We start from the raw sequence: 26,859 nt of genomic DNA, 5'->3' as shown, positions 1-26,859 counted from the left end.
TATAGGGTTTGGATGTTTGTTCCTCAATCACGCAAAAACGGCTGAATGGATTTTCATGAAATTTGCCACATACATAGATAGGAACCCCGATTAAAACATAGGCTACTTTTTATCCCGGTAAATGACGTCACTACTAGGGTTGAGCCGATCTTGACTTTTCAGGATCGATTTTAAAATCCGATTTCCGATCATTTTTCATTCAAACCCGATCTCGATCCCAATTCCGATCCCAATGCAAGTCAATGGGATTTGTTTTTTAATCGGAGATCGGGTTTAAAAGCAATCCTACCCCCTGGTGTCCATTTACCTCCAGAGATGGCTGGTCCTGTGCCCCGTGCCTTCATTCTTCGCCTCACTGCTGCTCCACGCTGCTCTTCTCTCTTTGCTGCCCCCTCCCTGCTAGGTTAGGAGATTGTGGAGGGGTTAGGAGAGTGTGGGCGGGTACTGGGAGGGGAGACGTCACGTCTCCCCACCCTGTACCCACCCACACTAAGCCACAAGCCCCGCCTACCTAGCGCTTTAAACACTAACCTGGGAGGCGGGGCAGCGAGGCAAGAAGAAGGAGGGCACTGGAGCAGCCATCTCTAGAGGTAAGTAGCTGCTAGAGATTTAGTTTAGCCTTCCATTCGAATGAATGAAGGCAGCTGGCGTGCAGGGGGTTAAGGCTGTGTGTCGGCTGCTTCCATTCATTCCTATGGAACTGCAGCGGAGCCATCACACTGAATATACATTGTATACTCAGTGTGAAGGCTAAGCAATGCATTGTGGGAAAAATCACCGATCTCGATCCCACATCAAAAGATCGTGTTCGGAATTCTGATGGCGATCGTGAAATTTTCTCGATCGCCGATCGGAATCCGATCTTTTCCGAACACGATCGCTCAACCCTAGTCACTACACGACCGCGGTGAAGGAGTTTAGGTTCGGACTACACTAAAGGACCTGCGATGACATCATCACAGGTCCTTGAGCCATTCTAGGATAGGATCATGCTAGGCAGTGGGCGGAGCTACACACTATTTTGTGAGCGGAGCCATATAGGATGAAGCTGGACAGTGTGAAAGCTGAAAAAAATGGAGTCTCATGGAAGATTTAGAGACTACAGAACATGCAGGATGTGTGTGGGCAAGAGGAGTATATCGGGTGTAAAGTTTCAGTGAGGACGACGGAGAATGTGTTGTTCTGCCTCTGATGGGGGAGGGGGGGAGAACTTTGACACATTTCAGCAACATCCGTTCAGCCCTTTGTAACACAGAACCTGCTCAGAGAGTCACATAACAAATCCCCTGTAATCACAACACCTCTGTAGGTTCTCCATATGCAAACATGTACATACAGCTGGGTATCCTATGCATATGCAGCGATGTAGCAGAGTCAAGACGCGGGAGCAGGCTGATCGAACTTTGGCACATTTCAGCAACATCCATTTAGCCCTTTGTAACACAGAAGCTGCTCACACACTGACATAAGAACACCCCTATAATCCAAATTACCAGATGTAGTAGAGCTTAGGCAGCGCTGTAGCACAGCTGAGTACGCTCTCCATATGCAGAGATGTACATACAACGGAGTATCCTGCGCATATGCTGCGATGTAGCAGAGCTGAGATGCGGGAGCAGGCGGATCATCCACAATAGCAATTGGCTAAATATAAGCGGCTCAGCGCCAACACCAACCCGCAGATGAAGTCGCGGGAATATGCTAGTGTAATATAAACCAAACATTATTTAATAGAACTTTAAATTCTCCATCCTACTGGATGGATTCACATAGATGCATTAAAAAACACGCAGTGTCTACGCCATGTTGGGCTCCAGCCTTAGGCCCAGTTCACATCTGCGTTCGGGTTTCCATTCAGGGAGTCCGCTTGGGCACCCCATGAACAGAAACCTATACGCATTAAAAAGCAGTTACCGAAGGAAACCCCATGGACCCCATGGCTATAATGGGATACGTGTGGTTTCCGCTCGGTTTCTACATGAATAATTCGGAGAGAAAAGCGGAGCTGCAGGAAACCAAGTGGAGACCACACGGACCCCATTATAGTCTATGAGGTCCGCGGGTTTCCCTGGTAATTGCTTTTTAATCCAGAGTAGGTTTCCGTTAGGGGTGTCCCTGAGCAGACTTCGTGAATGGAAATCCGAATGCAAATGTGAATGGGGTCTTAAAGGGGTTTTTGTTACATCAAGAGTAGGCAATCTAGTTTTAATATTGTTGACACCTACACTAAAGTCATACCACAAACTGTAACATAGGGTTGTTGTCATACTGTGCTCCAGGACACATACGTTTACTGCTATTTGCCTGGATACATGTGTACTGTACTTTTCCATTAAAAGCAATGTCAGTACATCTGTAACCTACAACTAGAGGTAAATGAATGTGACTGGGGGCAGAGTGAGTAGGATTATGACAACGATGTACCTGGATGCTGCATCCAGTCCCCGGCCACCGGTACTTTCAGTATTTTGTAAGTGAAAAACGGATTAATTTCAGCCACTTTTAATTCCTGACTGTGCAGCAACAGCAAAATCACAGTCAGGAATTAATGAGTGTCACACTTACCTCAAAGTGACAGCACTGGTGAAAGGGGACTGGATTTAGCTGTAGCCGAATCTGGGTACACAGTGTGTCACCACCTGAAAAGAAACAACCTTAGGCTAAAGCCCCACATTGCGGAAATGCAGCTTTTTTTGTTGTAGATTTTGTAGCGTTTTTTTAAGTCAAAGCCAGGAATGGCTACAAAAGAAATGGGAAATATATAGAAAGCTCTTATACTTCTCCCTTCTGCTCAAGCCACTCCTGTCTTTGACTCAAAAAGCTGCAGCAAAATCTGCAACAAAAAAAGCTGCATTTCTGCGTTTGCTTGCACTGTAAGGGTGAATTCACACTGAGTAAACGCTAGCTTATTCTGAACGTAAAACACGTTCAGAATAAGCGGCGTCTAAAGCAGCTCCATTCATTTCTATGGGAGCGGGGATACGAGCGCTCCCCATAGAAATGAATGGGCTGCTTCTTTCACTCCGTGCAGTCCCATTGAAGTGAATGGGGAGTGCCGGCGTGTACGCTCCGGCATGAGCAGAGCTTGCCGTATACGCCGGCACTCCCCATTCACTTCAATGGGACTGCACGGAGTGAAAGAAGCAGCCCATTCATTTCTATGGGGAGCGCTCGTATCCCCGCTCCCATAGAAATGAATGGAGCTGCTTTAGACGCCGCTTATTCTGAACGTGTTTTACGTTCAGAATAAGCTAGCGTTTACTCAGTGTGAATGCACCCTTAAACGCCGCAATTTTACCAGCAACATTTCTGCTGCAGGCAAATCGCAGTATTTACGCCCCGGTCTAAGGCTGTGGCCACAAGTTGCGGAAATGCAGCTTTTTTTGTTGCAGATTTTGCTGCAGTTTTTTTCAACCAAAGCCAAGAATGGCTAGTAAATCAATGGGAAATATAAAGGAAGCTCCTACATTTCTACCTTTTGCTTAATCCACTGCTGGCTTTGGCTGAAAAACTGCTACAAAAATGCTGTGTTTCTGCAACATGGGGCCTCAGCCTTAGGCCTGGTTCACATCTGCGTTAGGTATTCTGTTCGGGGAGTCTGCATGGGGACCCCCCGAACAGAATACTGAACACATTGAGAAGTCGTGAGCAATGAAAGCACACAGGCGCCATAGACTATAATGGGGTCTGTGTGCTTTCCGCACATTGTCCACATTAGTCAAGTGGAGAGGAAAGTAGTTCATGAAGTACTTTCCTCTCCACATGTTCTGTGTGGATAGTGCGCGGAAAACACAAGCATCCTATTATAGTCTATGGTGTCCGTGTGCTTTCATTGCTCATGGCTTGTCAATGTGTTCTTTCCGGAGGGTCTCCATGCGGACGTTTTCATTTTATTGGATTGCATTTCTTTGATATACTGTATATAGCACTGAAGTGTGACAATAAAGTAATCACTTAAAGCTACACTATCGAGTGCCTGAATTGAATATTGACCTGGATCTGGAGTGAGCACCATTTCCATATCTATCCTCTGGAGTGCCGTGATTAATCCAACAATAATAATAATAGGCATTAATGCAAATAAAAGCAGTATATTGCTCTTGATAGAAAAAAGCAACAAAAACGCAACAGAACTGCACTGTGTGACCCCAGCTATAGAGTGAAGGACATCTCAGTGGTGGATCTCCATTACCGCTTGTGCATTCCTTATTAATTATACAGAGAACACATGATCAGGAAGATGTAAGGCTTTAACACCTCTGTTAAGTAAAGGATCTCCTCATTTCCCATCTGCTACTGAGAAGTTTAGAATGACAGCACGTAGGATGCTTCTCATTCCACAAAGATCACTATCCCTCTATAAAGAGCTGCAGCTATGGCGTCACCCTCTCTAGAAGTAACCTATATGCTGGACATAAGAGGTCATTCTCCAGCCCCACAGAAGACACAGAAAGTAGGACTACTTTAATTTGTTAAACATATGTATGAGATACTTCCATGACTGACCTGCCCATTTGAGTTTTCTATTCCCTGGAGATGAGTTAAGTCGGACACTTAAACTGAAGATTTTGGAGGACTCTCTGTCCAAAGATAAAGACACTAAAATGTCTGACATTAAAGAAGATAATAAGGAGCACATTTCGGAAGCTGAGGTACGGAGAAAGGCTCTTCTGTCCAAGGTAAGAAGTTCTTATTTTCATTGCGTATTACACATATGGGTTAGGGGTAGGGGGGATGGGTCACTGATATTTGTCTGACCCAAAGCTAAATTTGTACAGGTTTACCATTATTTAATGTCCGTTGTCATCTGTTATAGGATGAGAGCAACAGACATTAAAGACTGATGCAGATTAAGCTCCTTCTGTCTGGTGTCCATATGAATTCACCTTCATGTAAAAGCCACATTGGAAGATTTTTTTCCATTAGTTTTTTACTTTTCTGATGGAAGAAAAAGTTCTTTTCAAAAGTAAACAAATATGATGGAAGAAAGCGTCCGTCTTGTTTTTTTACATTAGAGTCATCACTCTAGTACATGGGTACAGGTACTAGACATGGGTGACAGCATCAGCAATAGCTTATTTTGAATCTACTTCAATGACTACAATGCATAGCTAAAAAAAAAAAGTGTAAGCCACATGTTGCGGAAACAGAAAAAAAAAACACAGCATTTTACAGTTTCAGCAAAGTGAATGAGATTGGATATCTGATTTTGTGTCCAGTTAAAAAAAAACTGTTTTAGTGCGGAGAGGCCAAAGTGAATGGATTTGAAAACTGACTGCCGGGGCTTCCGTCTCCTGTCCAGTTTCTCTCGACAGAAGATGAAAACTCGAAAGCGGAGACCAGGAGCAGGTGTGAACCCTCCCTGAGCGACAAGTATCTGTCTCTCTTCTGTGACCGCTAATTCTGAAAATGAAGGAGCTACAGCGCTGGCTAAATATGATAGCACTATTATCTGCACACTAGGATATTGCTGTTTCTTTATCAAATAAGATGTAAATCTTCTTTCTATACAGATAAAAATTCTAACCATATCTGACCTAAAGAAGGAATGGCAGCTGCGTTCTGAGGAGCATGCAGAGAGACAGAGGCTTAATCCATTCAGCGATGACTTTGACTATCAGCATGCCATGGACATCCGTCTCCGCAAAGGCGATAATGGCTATGGAAGACCGGAAGAAGGTAGCAAGACAGAGCAAAGGGGCAAAAGGGCTGTTCAGCACATCCATAAGGAGATCAATGAAATGTGCCTCGTCATAAGGGACATGGGGGTAAGAGGCAGAGACGGCCGGATCAGAGTCACATTTGGTAGGTTGTTTGATAGATATGTGCGAATCTCAGACAAGGTGGTCGGGATCCTCTTGAGGGCTCGGAAGCATGGACGTCTGGATTTTGAAGGAGAAATGCTGTGGCAGGGAGTCCATGATAAAGTAATCATCACTTTACTGGAGGAGTAGGCTAAATAAGTGACTTGAAAATAGTAAGTTTTTTATATTTGATTTTACATGACAAATCATGGCTTCCATGTCTGAGATAATAATTGTTTGTTAGTTATTGCATGTTACAAAAGGGCCATTAAAGAAACATTCAAGAGACACCAGAATTCAAAGAACAGCAAAGAGAGGATTGGGGTCATGCTCTGCCCCTCAATGTATGCCCACAGTTGTCTACATATGTATGAGAGTGAAGGGTTTGAGGGGGAAGATATTTCCCACTAAGCCCACTTTCTGCCTATTACAGGATATCCTGTAAAATAAAGGAAATACATATATACTATATAAGTCACTGAACAAAAGATATAGGATGCAATGTAAATGTAGAATTAAGGTGGATGTCAAGGGTACTGCCATGCTAAAAACTATCAGACGACCAGGAAATGGATGAAGTACATGGGTGAAAAATCTGTATGTTTTTAATTGCTGTTTTGTACAACATTGGTGAGCATGTAGTCGAAGACTCTGGGACTTGCTGGAAGTTGAAATTTTCCAACAGCAGGAGAGGTTGGAAGAAGAAGTATCGCCTCCTACTGGACATTATCTCATGGAAAGATAACAATACAAGGCTGGACAAACTCCAAGGTGACATGTGACTACACATAGCAAAGATGATGTTATGTCACATGATTCTAGGGGTGATGAAATCTCTGATTACAAGCTATGACAGATCCGCTCACCAAGAATAACAGCTGTCTGTTAACTGAATACACAAGAGATGGATGTCCGGGTCTGCACTCAGGATTGTTTGCTTTATTCTCAAACTCCTCTGTTAAGCTGAGCAAACTGCAGACATTCTTTGTGAATATATACATTGTACTATGCTGTTATGTATGCAGTATTTTACACGTGTTTGTACTGTATGGCTTTTATAAAATATGATTAATACTGGACAATTCTAGCCCTGTCATATTACATAGAGGTGCTGTCTGGTTTACACAAGCCCTTTCTATTAGACCAGAGCCTTTTTCTATACCCCCTCCGCCCTCCCATTGGAAGCATTACAAGACAATCCATCAGGTCTTGTAGATGTTGCATACACTTGCCTTTGAGTTTCAAGTCTGCAGAGTTTTCCTCTGCAGAGTTTCAGCTTCTATTATATCTATAAGGAAAATTCCACTGTTTGCGTAGCTACAATTAATATGTTGTGATTTATAAAAATGTAAGCGTTTTTTAAATCACTGCATCACTGCATCCTCTGCGGATTTTTTCTGCAGGGATTAGCCAGAATTCCATACACTTTTCAAGGGATGTAAAACGCAGTTGCTGCAGCATTTCTGCCATGGCCAGAATGCTGTGTTTTTGCAACCTAGGGCCCCAGCCTTAGGCCTGCGGCGCATGGCTGAATACGGTCCAGAAGATCAGGTCTGTATATTGTTTGCATTTACTGGCCCAAACCAGTGTCCTAGGCTCCAAGCATCATAGGGATGTAAGATGTTTGGAGTCCCTGCCTCCCCACAGGATAACTGTCTTGAATGGTATTTACAATTGCAGGTTGGAACATGCGGCCAATATTTGGACCGTATTCGGCTACTGTATGTGCAGGAAGTATTAATCATATTATAAGGAAAGGTTCTGCAAAATTATAATATACTTTGTTTCAATTCTTCACCATTTTTAAGATCAGCGGTTACCTGAGTAGAACTACCGGTAGTACCTGAATTGAGTGCCTGTCATATATATTCAGGCTAAGGGCTCGTTCACATCTGTGCCCGGAGTCTCCGTTGTCAGGTTTCCGCTTCCTGCCCAAAACTGGGCAGGAAACAGAAACCTGCAGGCATTTTTCAAAACCATTCATTTCAATGGGTTTGAAAAGTATCCAGCCATGAGTGCCGGTGAGCGTTTTGTGGTCTCCGCGGCGAAACAGTTTTTTTTAAACCGGACACAAAGTCCTGTATGTCCGACTTTGTGTCCGGTTTAAAAAAAAAAACGGTTTCGCCGTGGAGAACATAAAACGGCGCTAATGGCTGGACACAGTCTGACAGGTTTCCTGAGTACGGAGACCGAATGCTGGTGTGAACCCAGCGTCAGCAACCATATACTAAACACATCATCACACAAATCTGTATACTGTCCAGAAGGCTTGGTACAAGGTTTTAGTGGTTATAGAGCTTTGTCTAGACAATTGCGAACCCTCAGCTGTGAAACAATATTAGGTCAGAATTAGAGATGAGCGAGTAGTATTCGATCGAGTAGGTATTCGATCGAATACTACGGTATTTTAAATATTCGTACTCGATTGAATACTACTAGCTATTCACAGTAAATATTCGATTCAGAGCCAGTGTTGATTGGCCGAATGCTATACAGTATATATCATTCGACAAATCAACGCTGATTCTGCAGCAGGTTCGTCCTTGCTAGTCAGGAGAGCTGGCAGCGTAATGTCACGAGGGAGCTTACTTTTTTATCAGCGCAACTGCAAGCGCTGTGCAGAATAAAGCGCAGGGACCCGATAGACTATAATGGGGTCTGTGCGCTTTAACTGTACAGCGCTCCTCCTAAACACTCTCCTCCTGCTATTCGTGTACTTGGTGACTCTCCTTTTTTCCCATAGACTATAATGGGATTAGATATTCGATCGAGTAGTTGAATATTGAGGCTCTACTCAAAACTAATATCGAATCTCGAATATTTCACTGTTTGCTCATCTCTAGTCAGAATGGTTCACAATCAGGTTGCTCTTACACAATAGCCCAGATTTAATATTGTGACTATGATTAGACACTGGTGTAAACATGGTGCATTTTTGGTGCATCATTGGTGCCGTTTGGCGCATATAGTTTTGGCTAAAAATTTTATACATACATGTGGGTGTGTATTCTCAGAAAAGGGGGGGAGGCATAAATGCACCACTATGTAATAAAAATTTGCCAAAAGAGTGTCAAAGAAATCTGGCTCAAAGAAGCCAATTAGAAAGTGCAATAAGGCTAAGGACTCACTTTGAGCCAAATCCAGAAGTGGCTTAAAAACACATCATATTGTTCAACAAAAAGGGTATGGCCACATGTAGTGGATCACAGCAAAAAAGCGCTGTGGGAAAAACCGCACCGTTTTCCCCACGGGGCTTTTCACAGAAAGTTCACAGAGATTTCCTCTGCGGACTGTCTACGGCGTTTCCATTCGATATAATTGACGTGCTGCAATGCTACTTTGCAGTGACTGTAAAATGCTGCGTAGCTTTTTATATTGTTTTTGCCACAGCCAAACCGATGCGTTTAAACCACATGAGGACCGGTCCAAAAGAAAATTTTCCACAACACGGAGCCTTAGCCTAAATGTAGACTGGACAGTCTAGACAAAATTATCATCCAGCAACAAACACTGTGATAAATCTGGCATATTTTTAGGTTGCCTGTCTCTGTGTGCACTGCCTAACTACTAGTAAATCTGGGCCAATGCTTTATTCAGGTATGATTAAAAACACAGCAATTACACATTTTAAAAAATTCATGTAAAGAAATATGGATTATTCGAAGGTTACACATACGTTAGCGTCTTAGCCAATGATGTCTGACTAAAGACATGCCCTTTGCCTATGTTTTTACAAGTATTTGCACTTGAGAAGCACATTGTGTAAGGGTATGAAGGAGATGTAGTATAAAGTTCTAATAACAGAACCTTTCTATATCCAAGGGAGGAGAAGTTAATACGAAACTACAGCTGTGGTGAAACGCAACAGCAGGAAGCATTGTGTAGTAAGTTGCACTGCTCATTGTGCACTTTGGCATCTTGTGTACAAACAAAATAGAAACAGGCTAATTAGGTCAGAATGGTTCGCATTCAGGTTGCTCTTACACAATGGCTGTAGGGCAGAAAGAGGTGTCATAAAATAAGGAGCAAACCTGTTAATCTTTCAACAGACCAGTACAGAATTAACAGAACGGGGCAGAGTACCGGTAGGTGGAGTTGGAGCTTGATATTACAGTGTCACATCTTATCCCATGCTGTTCTTTTGTCAGGATATCTTGACTGATACATGTATAAGGATTATGAATTCCTTCACTATTACCGCGCACACTTACAACAGACTTTTAAAGCACACTCCCCAAAGTGAGTATGAACCTTCATGAATGTTTCATTCCACTCTCTGTTCCTGTACACACCACATCTTTATTTACAGCAAACATGAGGGAACAATCGGCCTTACATTGTCACTCCAATTCTGACTTATGCTGAGACGGATTCCAAGAGAAAAGGTGGGTTGCACAGGACAGGGTCCAGGGGGAAGGGGGTAGATATCCCAAAAGCAATTGCTCTTTTTAAACAAGGGATCATAGACAGGGGTCAAATTGTAGTTTTGCTTTTGGAGAACCTACATTTCAATGGTAAGTGAATAAACCTCTTCCATGCTGAATTGCTATAGCACAAGTTTCCCGCCATTGCCCTGTGACTCCTTTAGTGGATTTAATGCAGACTGTATTATTCCTAAGACTGTATTCTTCCTAAGGCTGTATTCTTCCTAAGACTGTATTCTTCCTAAGGTACCCTGTTTCTGCTGGCAGGCTGCAGGATCTTGCATTATTTTCACATCGCTTTAGGTCATAAAGGCATCATTTCTGGCAATACTGTTTATTTAGAAATCGACATATATATTTGTCCACTATATATATATGAATATCCAACTAAGTTGTTTTCAATTCAAAATAGATCCAATAATTCAATTGCATAGACATAGTTAAAATAAAATTCTGGCTTCCCATGCCTGCCATTAGGACTAGCTAACTACACTCCTCAACACTGAAATTGTCCCATCAATGGACAAGGTGAGGTTATATAAAGAAAGTTGGTAAGACCTATGTAAGAACACATTTTCAACATGTGGCAGGGGCATAAAACCCAGATTGAGAGCAAAGTTTTTTGGCCACATGAAACCTCAAAAATCTAATTAAGTGGTGTGGGTGGATTGTATGATGATTGCTGTTTATGGACTTGCCAATTGCTGCCATTTGTTGGAAACTGAGAGGTACAGAGTTCTTGAACTGAGAGACCTTGTTTTATTACTCAGCCCTGTTCAGTATTGCACATCTCAGTGGTTGGGTGAACAACCATAAACCGGAATGACAGCAAGAGGTGATAATCCGCATGGACGGGTCATCTGATTGGAAGAATGGCACATAGTTATTCACTGTATACGGCAAGTGAATATTGGTTGTCACCTCCTGAGCCTAGGGTGGTAAACAATGTTGACACAAAACATTAGAAGGCATTTGCACCACTCTTGGCCACATGACAGATGTCCAGCTACAGGTGTCCAATTGACGTCACAACACTGCCCTTAAAGGCTATCATTGTGTACATCAAGACAGCAATGGAGCCTGTAATGGAGGTCTATTTTCTTCAGCAATGAGCCTTACTTTTGTTTTGGACACAATGATGGCCTGGAGAGACTGGTCTGGAGACTACAACGCCTTCATAAAGAAATGCCACATTGGTCCTACTACTGACATTATGGAGTGGGGTAATATAATACATGTTAGCACCATAGAAAAAAGCAGGGCACTAGCCAGCCAGTAATTAAAACTTGACAAAATTTTAATTCATTCCGTTAAAAAAACACACATTGTGTCACTCACATACGGGATTGGATACAGATGAAACAAGGTATGACAGAAGCGACGATCGTTTCGTGCATGTTGCACTTCATCAGGCTCCTTCATCAGGCTCCTCCTCGAGGAGCCTGATGAAGTGCAACATGCACGAAACGATCGTCGCTTCTGTCATACCTTGTTTCATCTGTATCCAATCCCGTATGTGAGTGACACAATGTGTGTTTTTTTAACGGAATGAATTAAAATTTTGTCAAGTTTTAATTACTGGCTGGCTAGTGCCCTGCTTTTTTTCTATGGTGCTGTATATCAGTGGACTTTTTTCTATCATCACACAGAGAGCACCCAGCCACGTATTCACTGGAAGACGTCTTTTATATCCAGTGTTATGCCCCATAATATGTGTGGGTTGAAACGAGCGCAGACTTACCGCTGAGATTTGCCGCATACTCTCAATGAATATGTCCTGTTGAAAGTGGTGCCGCTGAGTGTGTTTTTTCTATGGACTATAATACATGTTAGGCATACCCCTTCTAGTCTTCATTCTATGTACAGTAACAGCTCGGCGTTACATTGATTTGGTCTGCCATTTCTCCAAAGTATTCCAGGAGCTGTCTTTCAATAGTAAAGGAAAGGCCGCAAGCTGCTTGTGATACTATTAGCAACTTTTGTGGGTTAAATGTGCTAAAATTGCTTGCAGCATCTCTGAACTTATCTCCCATCAAACATATCTAGGATGTTATAGGTCAGCAATTGCATAGGGGCTGCCAGCAGCCAATCCTGATGATGTGTGCCCAAGTGCATTCTGTATGGCACAACTTTCCTCTGACAACCTCATAGATAGCATGCCAAGACATGTAAGTTTGTGTGTTTCTGCTTGTGGTGCTTATACTTAATACTGAATAAATTAAGAGATTTTAATATCTTATTTCCATTTTTTTTTTATAATTGGCCCTGTGATTTCCATAAGACTTTTTTGTCTTAGTTTTGCAATTTCAGTGTAGAAGAGGGTATATACTATTTATACAAACAACACAATAACATAATAATTTTGGCTGGGACTAGAGATGGGCGAACCTCTCAACATTTGTTTTAAGTTCGGTTCAGTGACTCAGGTCTCTGACTCATATTCAATGGAACAAGTTCAGTATAAACCACACCTTAAATTGGCTTAAAACACAGTGTAAAACACTCTTAGAGCTCCTGGGAACCTATCTATCCAACCTGAGCTATGCAATGCGTGTGTATAGCCCTGGCTGTGAACAGTATACAGTAAGGTACCTCTAGTAAACTAATCCCACTGTATGGAGGATATGAAACTATATGAAAGAAACATTGAGCACTAGTAACTATAAATATAAAGTATTCTGCATTTACAACACACAATGCTGGACTTAACAAGAGTGTCTCATTGCAATTGTCATCCACCAATGGAGAACACAATGGATCCGCAATTGAGTGTCTTTAATGTGTTTACCCTGTTTCCCCGAAAATAAGACAGTGTCTTATATTAAATTTTCTTCCAAAATATATGACCTGTCTTATTTTCGGGGGATGTCTTATGCAGCGGCTGGAGCGGGGGACAATCGACAGTCATGGCGGCGCTTCCTTAGCGGAGCGCCGGCATGACTGCCAATTGTAGGTGGTCCAGGAAGTGAAGGGGGGGTTGTGTTATTTTCAGGGAAACAGGGTAGTTTCTATACCGCAGAGCCATCAGCACCACCAGCATTTCTGCTCCTGCATGACACGATGGCTATAGGTCCCCTAAACTGGAGCGAGGAGTATTACATGAACTGTACGAACTGCTGGAGGGAAACAGCTAAAGGAATGAAGGTTACCTACACAAGCTGCAGCATAAAATAGTTTCAAAACTTCAACAATATACCGGGTTAGAGCAAGCGGTAAAATATACATTGCCAGTTAGATGTGAGAATGTCATGGCTGACAAATATTTCTGGAATGATATACATCTAAGGTATTAAGCTATTATACCTGAAGTTCAGTAGCTTAGCTTTGCAGAATGGACTTTGGTTGCAAAGGACAAGATAAGATGTACAATATATTGTAGAGAGAAGCAGCACTGGTTGATACTGTCTTACATAATAGGACAGAATACATGCTGTACTTTCTATAAGGAACATTATTCTACTTTCTGCTTTTTTTTCTTAGTCTTGTGATTCACAGAAAAGACACTGACTCAGTAGATGTCCTCACTTCCCCTAGTCTGCTCCATATCAGCCCTGACCTGCTTATATGAACAATGAATTCTCTGCCCTGACATAGAATGGGTAATATTTCCATAGCTTTCCTTTTACAGCGATATGTGAGAATGCAGGCATTGAGGAGACAGGACCATACGCTACAAATGGGATATTATGGAGAATTGACAGAACGTTTTAAAGATTGTTAGATATAAAAACTTTTGCTAATGTGATTATTTTCTTCTCTTTCTAGGATCTGAACAGAGATCAGTTAGCTGATATCTACTCATCTAGAAGATACCGCCATAAAACAAGTATCCACCCCTGATCATTGATAATCTCTTGACTTCCTAAGTGGACAATCTTTATATCTTGGAGAACAGACAAGGCAACCATGGCTTTTGTTACTCACCTCTTGGCATGTATCTTTGGAACTGGTGCTTGGGTTGCCATCAATGGTCTATGGGTAGAACTTCCACTCATTGTGAATGATGTTCCTGAAGGGTGGTACTTACCATCATACCTTACTATACTCATCCAAATGGCCAACATTGGGCCTTTATTTGTTACTATAATGCACAAGGTAAAACCTGGTTGGCTGAAGGAGGTTGCTGTTATATACACCATTATTTTCTTAGGAATTGTGGCCTTGTTCCTCTTGGCCTTTTTCTGGAAAGCAACCACATGGGTTGCAGGGCAGATGCACAGTACAGGATTCCTGATCTTAACCTTTTTCCTGTCATTGGTGGACTGCACATCATCAGTGACCTTCCTGCCATTCATGATGCAGTTGCAACCCAAATACATAACTACGTACTTCATTGGCGAAGGGCTCAGTGGGCTCATCCCAGGATTATTATCTTTGATACAAGGTGTTGGGATGATGAAATGTGTCAATGTTACTCAGAATGAGAATGCAACTCAGATTTGGTTGAATGCTACAGATAGTGATTACAGCCTAGAAACTCACTACCTTCCAGCAAACTTCTCAGTCCAAGTCTTCTTCTTTCTTGTGTCCATAATGATGGTCTTCTGCCTAGTGGCGTTTTTCTTCTTAACAAGACTGTCCCATGAAGACAGCTCCAATACTTCCTTACTTCAAAGTACAGTCACCCTCAATTCTTACTCAACAACTGATGAGAAGCTATCAAGTAACATGGAGCTTTCTGATAAAAGTACGAGCACGGAAGATATTATTCCTAGCAGCCAGACTTCTTCAGGCTCGGATAATAATAAAGTCAACTATTCTTTTGGTCATTATGCTCTTATTTACTTCCTTACTGGATGGGTGAATGCTCTCACAAATGGTGTCCTCCCATCGATACAGACATACTCTTGCATGCCATATGGTAACCTGGCTTATCATCTATCTTCTGCTCTCGGCTCCATGGCTAATCCTCTGGCTTGTCTAATTGCCATGTTCCTACCTAGCAAGTAAGTCGGCCTCAATGTCTAACTTAATGGATTAAAATAAATTTCACAAGAGAAAATGTGTTATGTACAAAGAATAACCCTATATGCTTTTTGACTGCTTAAGTAAGGCTACGTTCACACCTGTGCTGGGCTTTTGGTCATTCGGGTCTATAGAAAGCCTGTCCACTAAAACAGGGGATAAGCGTGGACCCCATAGACTATAATGAGTGTCAGTCAGGCTTCTGACGTTTTTTTTACTGAAACTGGCAGAGGGAAAAGTTCCCCATGCAGCACTTTTCTCTGAGACACTGACACAGATGTGAACCTAGCCCAGGTCCAAGCCTATTTTGGCATTAAAGGGAAACTGTCATGTAGAAAATGCACTACTATATATATCTATAATGCTAAAGTAACCGTGTGGACAGTGGCGTAACTAGGAATGGCGGGGCCCCATGGCGAACTTTTGACATGGGCCCCCCCCTTCCTGACTGACACTAAAGACCTCGACCGACCGACCGACCTCCGCCGCATTCCTGCGTGCTCTATTATGCCCCATAGTGGCCCCTACACACACCATTATGCCCCATAATGAACACCAATGAACAATTATTATACTCTGGGGTCTTTTCAGACCCCAGAGTATAATAATTGGAGACCCTGAAAGTAACCGCTTTTTAATGCATATAGGTTTCTGTTTGGGGGGTCCCAAGCAGACTCCACGAACAGAAACCTGAACGCAGATATGAAGCAGGCCTAAACATCCCATTATAAAATACAATTCTAGTATATATAATGGTAGACCTGTATAGAAGCAGATACAGATAAATAGATAGACAGATAGATAGATAGATAGATAGATAGATAGACAGACATTGATATGCTGTATATACTTACACATATACACATCTACTCACACACATACATTCATATACAACATATACACACCTATCTACACACATACAGGACTCACACAGTATATAAGACACATAATGTAAACACATATACACATCTATACATATTTTATCCAAAAATATACTTACATGTGGCTGTGCAGCTCTGTCTAGCAGTGAAGAAAGTAGATACATCACACAGGATGTCTCCCTTCACACTCCGATACTGAGGAGGGGGAGGGGCGGAACAGGAAGCTGCTGTGTGCGAAAGCTTTTACAAGAAGCATCTGCAGCCCTGCATCTACTGCCGATATTCTACTTATGATAGGGAAGGTATGGGGCCCTTAAGGGTGTGGGGATACTAAGGAGCCTATTAAGGAGAAAAAAACCCTGCAGGGATAGTGGCTGTCGCCAGGCCCCTAATGTCCCGGGCCCTGTGGCAGCTGCTACCACGGTAGTTACGCCACTGCGTGTGGAATAAGAGTACCTTGCGCCCATATTGTGGTCCTCTAGGAGGGACCCAGTGGTGAACAGTTGCAGCTCTTTACCCGGGCACCAACCTGGCAAGGTGGTGGAAAACTGTACAATAGGAAAAAACTTAAAAACTGAGACAGTGAAGAGCACTACTGAGCAATAATGGAATTACAGGGTATGCTTAAAGAGAAGCTGTTTTATTAGGTTCCAATGACAGTAGAGGGCTACGCGTTTTGACACCGGTCCGGTGTATTCGTCAGGCCAGTTGTTGTTGGACTGTTAGAGCTTGGAAACCAAAACCTTCACTTTCCAGGTTTTTAACTTTTTCCTATTATACTGCAGAAGAAGCTGAGCAGACTGATATAAAATTTTGTGGGAAAACATTCAGTATAAGCTCTCATTGAATTGTTGCAATCTCTGCTCTTTCTATGCTATAATATCAAGGCAGTGGTGACTGTGGCCCATGACTGTGCATAGCTGTCAATCACTGAGCGATTCCCTGACTAGCTAAGACAGAGCAGAGTTTACAATGAATATAAATCATACTCAATCTTTCCCCACAAAACTATATATCACTCTGTTTTGTTAAAAAATATGCAAATCTATTCTCCAGGATGTAATTAGGAGAACAGTGCCTCTGTATGCTGCCCTCTAGGGGCAGCCCCCTTAACATCAAGCATGACTCAGTTAATAAGCCCACTGACATGTTGCGGGGTTTATTGCCAAACTAGTATTTCTATTCCAAAAGGAACAGATTCCCAGCTATGGACAGCGCTGTTTAGGTCTTTTGGACCTCGTCAGCACAGAATCTCTAGCGGAGCAGGAATGACTTGTAAGTCTCCGTACGCCTATGTAGGCACACACTCTCCCTAATGTGTATGATTATCCCCTGACCCTTGTCTATAGTCTCTCACTCTGCCAAACTAGTATCCCTGCGCTATGCTGACGAGGTCCAAAAGACCAAAACAGCGCTGTCCTAATGTGTATAATTATCCCCTGACTCTGTTCAGATACTCATGCTCTATAACATGATTTCTACAGATTAGAGTGCATTCTCTTCTTTAAAGTTAATGCCCCACATAGTGTAACTGAAGGTATAATTGACATACTGTGATTTCCAAAACCGCAATGGTTTTGGAAATCGCAGCATGTTCACTGCGCATCTTTTATGCAAAGTGGGGATGTGATTCGCTATAATCCCATTTACTTTGCTGTGACTGTAAAACTCTGCATTTTTTTTCTGCTGCGTTTCCACTGCAGGCAAACTGCACAGTCTCTGCCACACGGGGCCCCGGCCCAAAGATTATTTTATTGTTGCCATTATGTTTTGTTGCCATTAAAGCTATTTGCCAGTGTAGCTGTATGAGGGTTTGTTTTTGGGATGAATTGTGTTTTTCAATGGCAGCATATAGCATATTCATGATTGTTCATAACTCAGGAGAAATGGAATGAAAAGCAGCAATTGCACCACTTTTTTTGCATGTTAGACTTACGCTATTCACCATGCAGCATAAATAATATTTTATTTTTATTTGATGTGTATGTACAATTATGGCGATACCAACTATATACAGTATAAGTTTAACAACATACAAAAATAGCACTTATAAATAGCAATTGTTTTTTCCACAATGTTCTCTGTGCATTTTAAATAATATGTTAACTTTTTGAAGTAAAATCACATACATGGGAATGTGTTTAACCATATTATGACGTGAGACGTGTTAGTATCAATAGTCAAGGTATCAAGCAAAGAGTTTTCTCAAGTGCCAGAGTGTTTAACAGTAGAGAGGTTACGCTAGTTTCACACTAGTGTTCGCTTGTCTGTGTCCCAGATTATATTTAAATTGGCGGAGAGAAAAGTCCTGCAAGGAGGACTGAAATCAGCGGAAACCGGGGAGACCACATTATAGTTTATGGTGTCCGCAGGTTTCTGTTTGTAACCGCTTTTTAAGCGGATAGGTTTTCCATTTTTTGGATCCCAATGCGAATGGAAACCTGAATGCTAATGGGAACCTAGCGTTGAACGGTCTTTGATCATAATCCACATTGATTTGCTCTTCAGGAAAGTCATAGGGATCATAGGAGATATCCAGGATCTAGAAATCGCTAGCTTGGCTCCTAGTAAAACACATGTAAGAGTGTGTTATGAGATAGATTGGACCATTAAAGCCCAACAAAGTCTAACTGAATGGACACTCCAGGGACTGAATGAAAGTATATACCCTGTTTCCACGAAAATAAGACATGTTCTTCTAATTAATTATCTAACGAAATATATGACCTTTCTTATTTTCGGGGGATGTTTTATGCAGCGGCTGCAGCGGGGAACAATCGGCAAACAAAGCGGGGAACAATTAGCGGAGTGCCGGCATGACTGCCGGTTGTATGTGATCCAGAAGGTGAAGGGGGGGGGGTGTCTTATTTTCGGGGAAACAGGGTAGCTCCCTCCAGAACCGCACTACAACATGACATTGCCATCTTATATGGAAAAACAATTTGTGACAGGATGGGTGAGAATATCATCAGTCTATGTCGTGGATACAACCAAAGTACCATCTTGATAGGAGTTGGATGGCACGTAAGGAATTTCAACTGTACTCATTGCGGGAAATAAGGTCAGGAGTATATGTAGGTCATCTGAGCCAGGCATGAGTTGTAATAGTGAAGTTGAAGAGTGGAATATCCAAGGCTTCAGCTATTTCAGGGGTGTATAGAGTTTTCCTGATTATGTGTGGACACCTAGAGCCCCAGATGAAAAATCATAATCTTTGCCTGTTCTGCGGTTCCATAATCCATCCCAAATGGGCAGTGCTCAGAATATATAAAGAATCATAGGGAAAAGCGTTATCTTCATGGCTGCTATACAACCATTCCACAACAACCTGCCCAGGGACCAAGAGTGATTATCACATTCTAGTTGATATACAGTTCTATGAAAAAGTTTGGGCACCTCTATTAATCTTAATCATTTTTTGTTCTAAATATTTTGGTGTTTGCAACAGCCATTTCAGTTTGATATATCTAATAACTGATGGACACAGTAATATTTCAGGATTGAAATGAGGTTTATTGTACTAACAGAAAATGTGCAATATGCATTAAACCAAAATTTGACCGGTGCAAAGTATGGGCACCCTTATCATTTTATTGATTTGAATTCCCCTAACTACTTTTTACTGACTTACTGAAGCACAAAATTGGTTTTGTAACCTCAGTGAGCTTTGAACTTCATAGCCAGATGTATCCAATCATAAGAAAAGGTATTTAAGGTGGCCAATTGCAAGTTGATCTCCTATTTGAATCTCCTCTGAAGAGTGGCATCATGGGCTACTCAAAACAACTCTCAAATGATCTGAAAACAAAGATTGTTCAACATAGTTGTTCAGGGGAAGGATACAAAAAGTTGTCTCAGAGATTTAACCTGTCAGTTTCCACTGTGAGGAACATAGTAAGGAAATGGAAGACCACAGGGACAGTTCTTGTTAAGCCCAGAAGTGGCAGGCCAAGAAAAATATCAGAAAGGCAGAGAAGAAGAATGGTGAGAACAGTCAAGGACAATCCACAGACCACCTCCAAAGAGCTGCAGCATCATCTTGCTGCAGATGGTGTCACTGTGCATCGGTAACAATACAGCGCACTTTGCACAAATAGAAGCTGTATGGGAGAGTGATGAGAAAGAAGCCGTTTCTGCACGTACGCCACAAATAGAGTTGCCTGAGGTATGAAAAAGCACATTTGGACAAGGCAGCTTCATTTTGGAAACAAAAATTGAGTTGTTTGGTTATAAAAAAAAGGCGTTATGCATGGCGTCCAAAAAGAAACAGCATTCCAAGAAAAACACATGCTACCCACTGTAAAATTTGGTGGAGGTTCCATCATGCTTTGGGGCTGTGTGGCCAATGCCGGCATCGGGAATCTTGTTAAAGTTGAGAGTCGCATGGATTCCACTCAGTATCAGCAGATTCTTGAGAATAATGTTCAAGAATCAGTGACGAAGTTGAAGTTACGCCGGGGATGGATATTTCAGCAAGACAATGATCCAAAACACCGCTCCAAATCCTCAGGCATTCATGCAGAGGAACAATTACAATGTTCTGGAATGGCCATCCCAGTCCCCAGACCTGAATATCATTGAACATCTGTGGGATGATTTGAAGCGGGCTGTCCATGCTCGGCGACCATCTAACTTAACTGAACTTGAATTGTTTGTCCAAAATACCTTTATCCAGGATCCAGGAACTGATTAAAAGCTACAGGAAGCGACTAGAGGCTGTTATCTTTGCAAAGGAGGATGTACTAAATATTAATGTCACTTTTCTGTTGAGGTGCCCATACTTTTGCACCGGTCAAATTTTGGTTTAATGCATATTGCACATTTTCTGTTAGTACAATAAACCTCATTTCAATCCTGAAATATTACTGTGTCCATCAGTTATTAGATATATCAAACTGAAATGGCTGTTATAAACACCAAAATATTTAGAACTAAAAATGATTAAGATTAATAGGGGTGCCCAAACTTTTTCATAGGACTGTATAACGTTAGAAAGTTTGCTTTATATAAAGAATGAAATGTAGGAGTAAGCTTGATTCCCAAATATGTGAGGCAATGGGATGCCCATTGGAAATCAAAGTTTACGTGCAATAATTTAGCCATGCTAGCTGGGAACCCTAAATTTAAAGCCGCCAATTTATGATTTTGAACCCGTAAGCCTAAATGTATGTCACAGCGTTCCAGAACCTTGAAAAATGTTTGGCAGGGTAGTAAAGGGTGAGGAAACAAACTGGTTTGATCATTAGTTGGTAATAAATCATAATAATGAAATACATAAATGACATTACAGATGCAACAATATTTAATACTAATACTTGTATATCGTACCTCCCAGGTCCCTTGTGGTCCTAGTACTTCTGTCAGTACTGGGGACAGGATTTGGAGCTTATAACATGATGACAGCGGTAATGAGCCCATGTCCTATTTTGCAGAACAGTAACTGGGGAATAGCCCTTATTGTAAGTATGACTTTACATCCTTTAATAGTATAATAATTAAACTTGTTGTCCAGAATTTTATTTATTCCTAGTCTGTTCTTATGCTAGACCATAAATATCTGTTCGGTGTGGGCAGACAGTTGGCCCCACTCTCATCAGCTCTTTCAGAGGTATATCTAGTCCCTGTACTATACAGTGCATGGAGCCAGAAGCAGTTGACTCTGTGTCCTGTATAGTGGCTGGGCACTGGTACAGTAGCGTAGCTCCTACTGAAGTCAATAGAGTTGAGCTGTAGTACCAGCACTTGGTCACTATACAGGACACAGAAGTGCTTTTGGCTCTGTGCACTGTATAGTACAGGAACTGGAATGACCCCTGAACAGCTGTTCCTTGTCGGGGCCAATTCTCGGCACTGCACTGATCAGAAATTTATGGCCTACCTTAATGATAGGTCATACTAAATACTAAAAAAAAACCCCTTTAAAACAGTTCTGATATGGGTTGTTTATTAACAAGTAATAATCTAATATATCAATTAACCTCTTCCTATTGTAGCCATTTTTTTTATTTTTTTACTCCTTACCTTCTAAAAGCCATAACTATTTTACTTTTCCATTCACAGAATCATAAGGGGTTTTTGTGTTGCAGGATGAATTGTGCTTTGTAATGGTACTATTTGATATTCCAGACAATGTACTCGGATCTGGAAGAAACTTCAGCATGGGGTGCAATTACTCTAGCGTTCATACTAGCGTTCAACCACACCATCTCAGATTCTGCTTGAAATTGGAGGAGAGAAAAGTTCTGCACGGAGGACTTTCCTCTCTGCCGACTTTGCTATAAACCCGAAGTAAACCAGGTAGTAACTTGGGGGACCCCATTATAGTCTACGGGGAACACGGGTTTCTGTGTGTAAGCGCTTTTTAAGCAGACAGGGTTACTGTGTTACGGATTCATGCAGATCCGAAGGATGTAAACCCAAATGCTAGTGTGAACCTAGTGTTAGAGAAAAATTGTGTTTGTGCAAAATTATATATTGGGTTTGTTTTTTGTTTTTTAACAAATTCTATTCAGGAATTGTCCACCATATGCATGTTACCTTGACAACTTTAGCGCCCACTGCGTGCAAAAATCTCACCATGCTCTATACCAGATCAAGCAGGAGGTTCACACTAGCATTGTGGTCTCCATCATGGAGGTCCTGATGCTTATCAGTGCCCGGACAATGCATCCTGATGCTGTACAGCAAGAGGCTATAGCTACAGTCCTATGAAAAAGTTTGGGCACCCCTATTAATCTTAATCATTTTTAGTTCTAAATATTTTGGTGTTTATAACAGCCATTTCAGTTTGATATAGCTAATAACTGAAGGACACGGTAATATTTCAGGATTGAAATGAGGTTTATTGTACTAACAGAAAATGTGCAATATGCATTAAACCAAAATTTGACCGGTGCAAAAGTATGGGCACCTCAACAGAAAAGTGACATTAATATTTAGTAGATCCTCCTTTTGCAAAGATAACAGCCTCTAGTCGCTTCCTGTAGCTTTTAATCAGTTCCTGGATCCTGGATAAAGGTATTTTGGACAAACAATTCAAGTTCAGTTAAGTTTGATGGTCGCCGAGCATGGACAGCCCGCTTCAAATCATCCCACAGATGTTCAATGATATTCAGGTCTGGGGACTGGGATGGCCATTCCAGAACATTGTAATTGTTCCTCTGCATGAATGCCTGAGGATTTGGAGCGGTGTTTTGGATCATTGTCTTGCTGAAATATCCATCCTCGGCGTAACTTCAACTTTGTCACTGATTCTTGAACATTATTCTCAAGAATCTGCTGATACTGAGTGGAATCCATGCGACTCTCAACTTTAACAAGATTCCCGATGCCGGCATTGGCCACACAGCCCCAAAGCATGATGGAACCTCCACCAAATTTTACAGTGGGTAGCATGTGTTTTTCTTGGAATGCTGTTTCTTTTTGGACGCCATGCATAACGCCTTTTTTTATAACCAAACAACTCAATTTTTGTTTCCAAAATGAAGCTGCCTTGTCCAAATGTGCTTTTTCATACCTCAGGCAACTCTATTTGTGGCGTACGTGCAGAAACGGCTTCTTTCTCATCACTCTCCCATACAGCTTCTATTTGTGCAAAGTGCGCTGTATAGTTGACCGATCCACAGTGACACCATCTGCAGCAAGATGATGCTGCAGCTCTTTGGAGGTGGTCTGTGGATTGTCCTTGACTGTTCTCACCATTCTTCTTCTCTGCCTTTCTGATATTTTTCTTGGCCTGCCACTTCTGGGCTTAACAAGAACTGTCCCTGTGGTCTTCCATTTCCTTACTATGTTCCTCACAGTGGAAACTGACAGGTTAAATCTCTGAGACAACTTTTTGTATCCTTCCCCTGAACAACTATGTTGAACAATCTTTGTTTTCAGATCATTTGAGAGTTGTTTTGAGTAGCCCATGATGCCACTCTTCAGAGGAGATTCAAATAGGAGATCAACTTGCAATTGGCCACCTTAAATACCTTTTCTTATGATTGGATACATCTGGCTATGAAGTTCAAAGCTCACTGAGGTTACAAAACCAATTTTGTGCTTCAGTAAGTCAGTAAAAAGTAGTTAGGGGAATTCAAATCAATAAAATGATAAGGGTGCCCATACTTTGCACCGGTCAAATTTTGGTTTAATGCATATTGCACATTTTCTGTTAGTACAATAAACCTCATTTCAATCCTGAAATATTACTGTGTCCATCAGTTATTAGATATATCAAACTGAAATGGCTGTTGCAAACACCAAAATATTTAGAACAAAAAATGATTAAGATTAATAGAGGTGCCCAAACTTTTTCATAGGACTGTATATGCAGCAAGAGGCTAGAGCCATAGCAAAGGGGGCCCTAGGCAGGAGAAGGCAAGGGTAAGTGAATTTCAGCCATTACCTGCTGTTACCTAGTAATCCACTAGGTGGCGGCCTAAAGTCACTCTATGTTGGCCAGTAAAGCCATAGAGTAGAGCTGCAAAATATCGAGCAAGTCCTATACCTATCCCTATTTGTGGTTTGGCCAATTAATTTCAATATATAGGTCAGTGAAGATCACAAATATTAATCCATGTGTCATCTGTGCCGTGTTTAAATTATCACTATTGTTTTATGAAACGTGCTCATTATATATCTATATATATTTATAATAATACTAGCCATTGTGATCATCAACAAAACAGCAGATCATTTTACTGAAAAATTGCTTCAGAGTGCTGGCCACTTGGTGTCTCCCTTCCCCCCTAATTTGTTGTCCACTGTCACAATATAATACCCCCTCAGCGTTCCTATACAATGTAATGCCCGTCACATGATATAATATAATATAAGCAAAGAGTGCTGCAGAAAAACTAATAGGGCATCATATATGAAGGCTTATGCAGTCATAGAACAGATCTTACACATATTCCAACTTTTCACGAAGACTCGAGTAGCCTTTAACTAATGCGGGTCATCATGCGATCGTGTCAGGACCTTGGTCCTTTGTGGTATTTGTGTGTTTTCTTGTGGTACTTGGTTGGGGATTCTAGCCGGTGTCCGGAGGTCCTTTGGTCGGTTTCTTGCTACTGTGCTATTTACTTGGGTGCTGGCTATCTGCCTTTGGTGTTCACTTGAGGTCTCTTGACGTGAGCCTCAGGTTTTCAACATTTTAATCACCCTATCAGATATTTCCTGTATATGGCAGAGGGCTGGCTTCTCTCTTTGCCGATTTTTGTTGTTGTTTCAAACCAGAATTTTTGGCTCAGCTAGGAGGAGTTATTTGGAAGTGTTGTGAGTTTATCTTTTGAGAGTCTGTTTTCCCTCTACATTGTTACTCAACCCCTGTCCTACACTTTCTGGTTGCTTGTCACTTTCTTGGCGCTAGGGAGCGTTCACACTACTGTCATTGTCTGACAGGTAGTGTCCACTCCTAGGGTCCGTTCAAAATCTTGCACAGACATTAGGAGCGGACACTAGCTATGTCCGTGACACTTGTCATTCATTTAAATGGCGATCGGGTGCGTTCTTTTGCACTCCGTGCCTGTCCTTAGCTGTCCGTTTGTAAAGTCCGACTTTTCAAGCAGACAGCAAATCCCGTCATGTAGGTTTTTTCTGTCTGCTTGAAAAGTCGGACATCGTTACATGTGGACAGTGAAGGAAGGGCACGGAGTGCAAAAGAACGCACCCGATCGCCATTTAAATGAATGACAAGTGTCACGGACATAGCTAGTGTCCGCTCCTAATGTCCGTGCGAGGTTTTGAACGGACACTAGGAGCGGACACTACCTGTTGGACAATGACGGTAGTGTGAACGCTCTCTTAGTGAGGTTTTGTTTAGGGTTTCAGGTTTACTTTGCCTCTGTCCTTGTAACCCTTTCCTCACTATTCCACTGTTCCTCTCCTCATTCTCCTGTTGTGTGTATATGTTGTGCTGCGTGTTTGTGTTCCAGCACGTCCCATCCTGTTTGTTACAGTTTGCAGCTGCACCTGTTTTTCGTTAGGGGTGACCACCTTTAGTACTCCCAGTCCCTAGCCTCTTGCAGCCCTCTCCCTACCTATCCGTTAGGTCTTCTTGTTTAGAGAGCCAGAAGTTGTGGGGGCCAGGACTAGCTTGGGAACAGCCGACCATCACCCTCAGGCAGGGCCTAGTCTGCCGCCATAGTGCCAGGGAGAGTTTCCTACCCCTATTCCCTTAGAGGTGCATACTGCATTCCGTCTTCAGTGGCTTGGGCATAGAGACAAACGTGACAGATCAGTTCTGTTACTTCCTGGAAGATGTATGTGCGATGATTCCTAGAGGTGAAATAAAGTTGTGATTAGGACTTAGGAGAATTGATTTGTTGCCCCCATCCCTGACTCGGGCATTAACCCAACTACGCAGGGTGGGAGATGTCCTAGTATTTTCGGGGTGTACCTACACTTCAAAAACAGGAAGATGTCTCTCCCAGACTTGAAGTCGTACTACTTGGCTACCCACCTGTCTCAAGTTGTTTATTGGTGTAGGCACGCTACATCTAAGCCTTGCGTGTGCATTGAGCAGGCGTTCTCCTCGATCCCGCTGCAGGTTGCTCCATGGTTGGCTCCTACCTTTCTGTGATCTCTCTACTCACACCTTACCATCGGTCCTATGCTCTGGATTTGCTCTAGAGGTCTTATCCGCTCCACCTTCCTTCCTAGGGACTCCTCCTTCCATCCTGTACTGGGTAATCCAGAATTCTCCCCGGGATTGTTTGACCGGGTTTTCCGCAACTGACGGCGTAATGCAATCTTCTGTGTGTGTCACCTCAGAGATTATATGGGATGGCGTACACT

General features: G+C 42.1%; 2 protein-coding genes across 2 annotated transcripts in view; both read left to right on the top strand.

Annotated features, from left to right (window-relative positions):
• Positions 1 to 4,302: 4,302 nt before the first annotated feature.
• Positions 4,303 to 6,886, top strand: LOC142209609 (actin-binding Rho-activating protein-like). The gene is made up of 2 exons (XM_075278623.1): positions 4,303 to 4,679; positions 5,514 to 6,886. Exons 1-2 carry the CDS (start codon positions 4,605 to 4,607, stop codon positions 5,952 to 5,954), a joined length of 516 nt encoding a protein of 171 aa, XP_075134724.1. The 5' UTR covers positions 4,303 to 4,604; the 3' UTR covers positions 5,955 to 6,886.
• A 3,095-nt stretch (positions 6,887 to 9,981) lies between these two features.
• SLC52A3 (solute carrier family 52 member 3) overlaps positions 9,982 to 26,859 on the top strand; it is a 32,437-nt gene continuing 15,559 nt past the window's right edge. The window contains exons 1-3 of the mRNA XM_075276935.1: positions 9,982 to 10,043; positions 13,994 to 15,174; positions 21,410 to 21,533. Coding sequence (XP_075133036.1) covers positions 14,135 to 15,174; positions 21,410 to 21,533 — 1,164 coding nt within the window. The 5' untranslated portion in view covers positions 9,982 to 10,043; positions 13,994 to 14,134. The remainder of the gene's footprint in view (positions 10,044 to 13,993; positions 15,175 to 21,409; positions 21,534 to 26,859) is intronic.

Source organism: Leptodactylus fuscus, chromosome 6, assembly GCF_031893055.1.
Source record: "Leptodactylus fuscus isolate aLepFus1 chromosome 6, aLepFus1.hap2, whole genome shotgun sequence".
Classification (NCBI taxonomy): domain Eukaryota; kingdom Metazoa; phylum Chordata; class Amphibia; order Anura; family Leptodactylidae; genus Leptodactylus; species Leptodactylus fuscus.
Note: the sequence above shows the minus strand (reverse complement) of the source record. Positions and strands in the feature narration are given on the sequence as shown.

Coding starts and splice junctions, on each gene's coding strand:
- LOC142209609 (XM_075278623.1), top strand. CDS start 4,605: ATGTCTGACATTAAAGAAGATAATAAGGAGCACATTTCGGAAGCTGAG. Junction 4,680..5,513: donor GAAAGGCTCTTCTGTCCAAG/GTAAGAAGTTCT, acceptor CTTTCTATACAG/ATAAAAATTCTAACCATATC.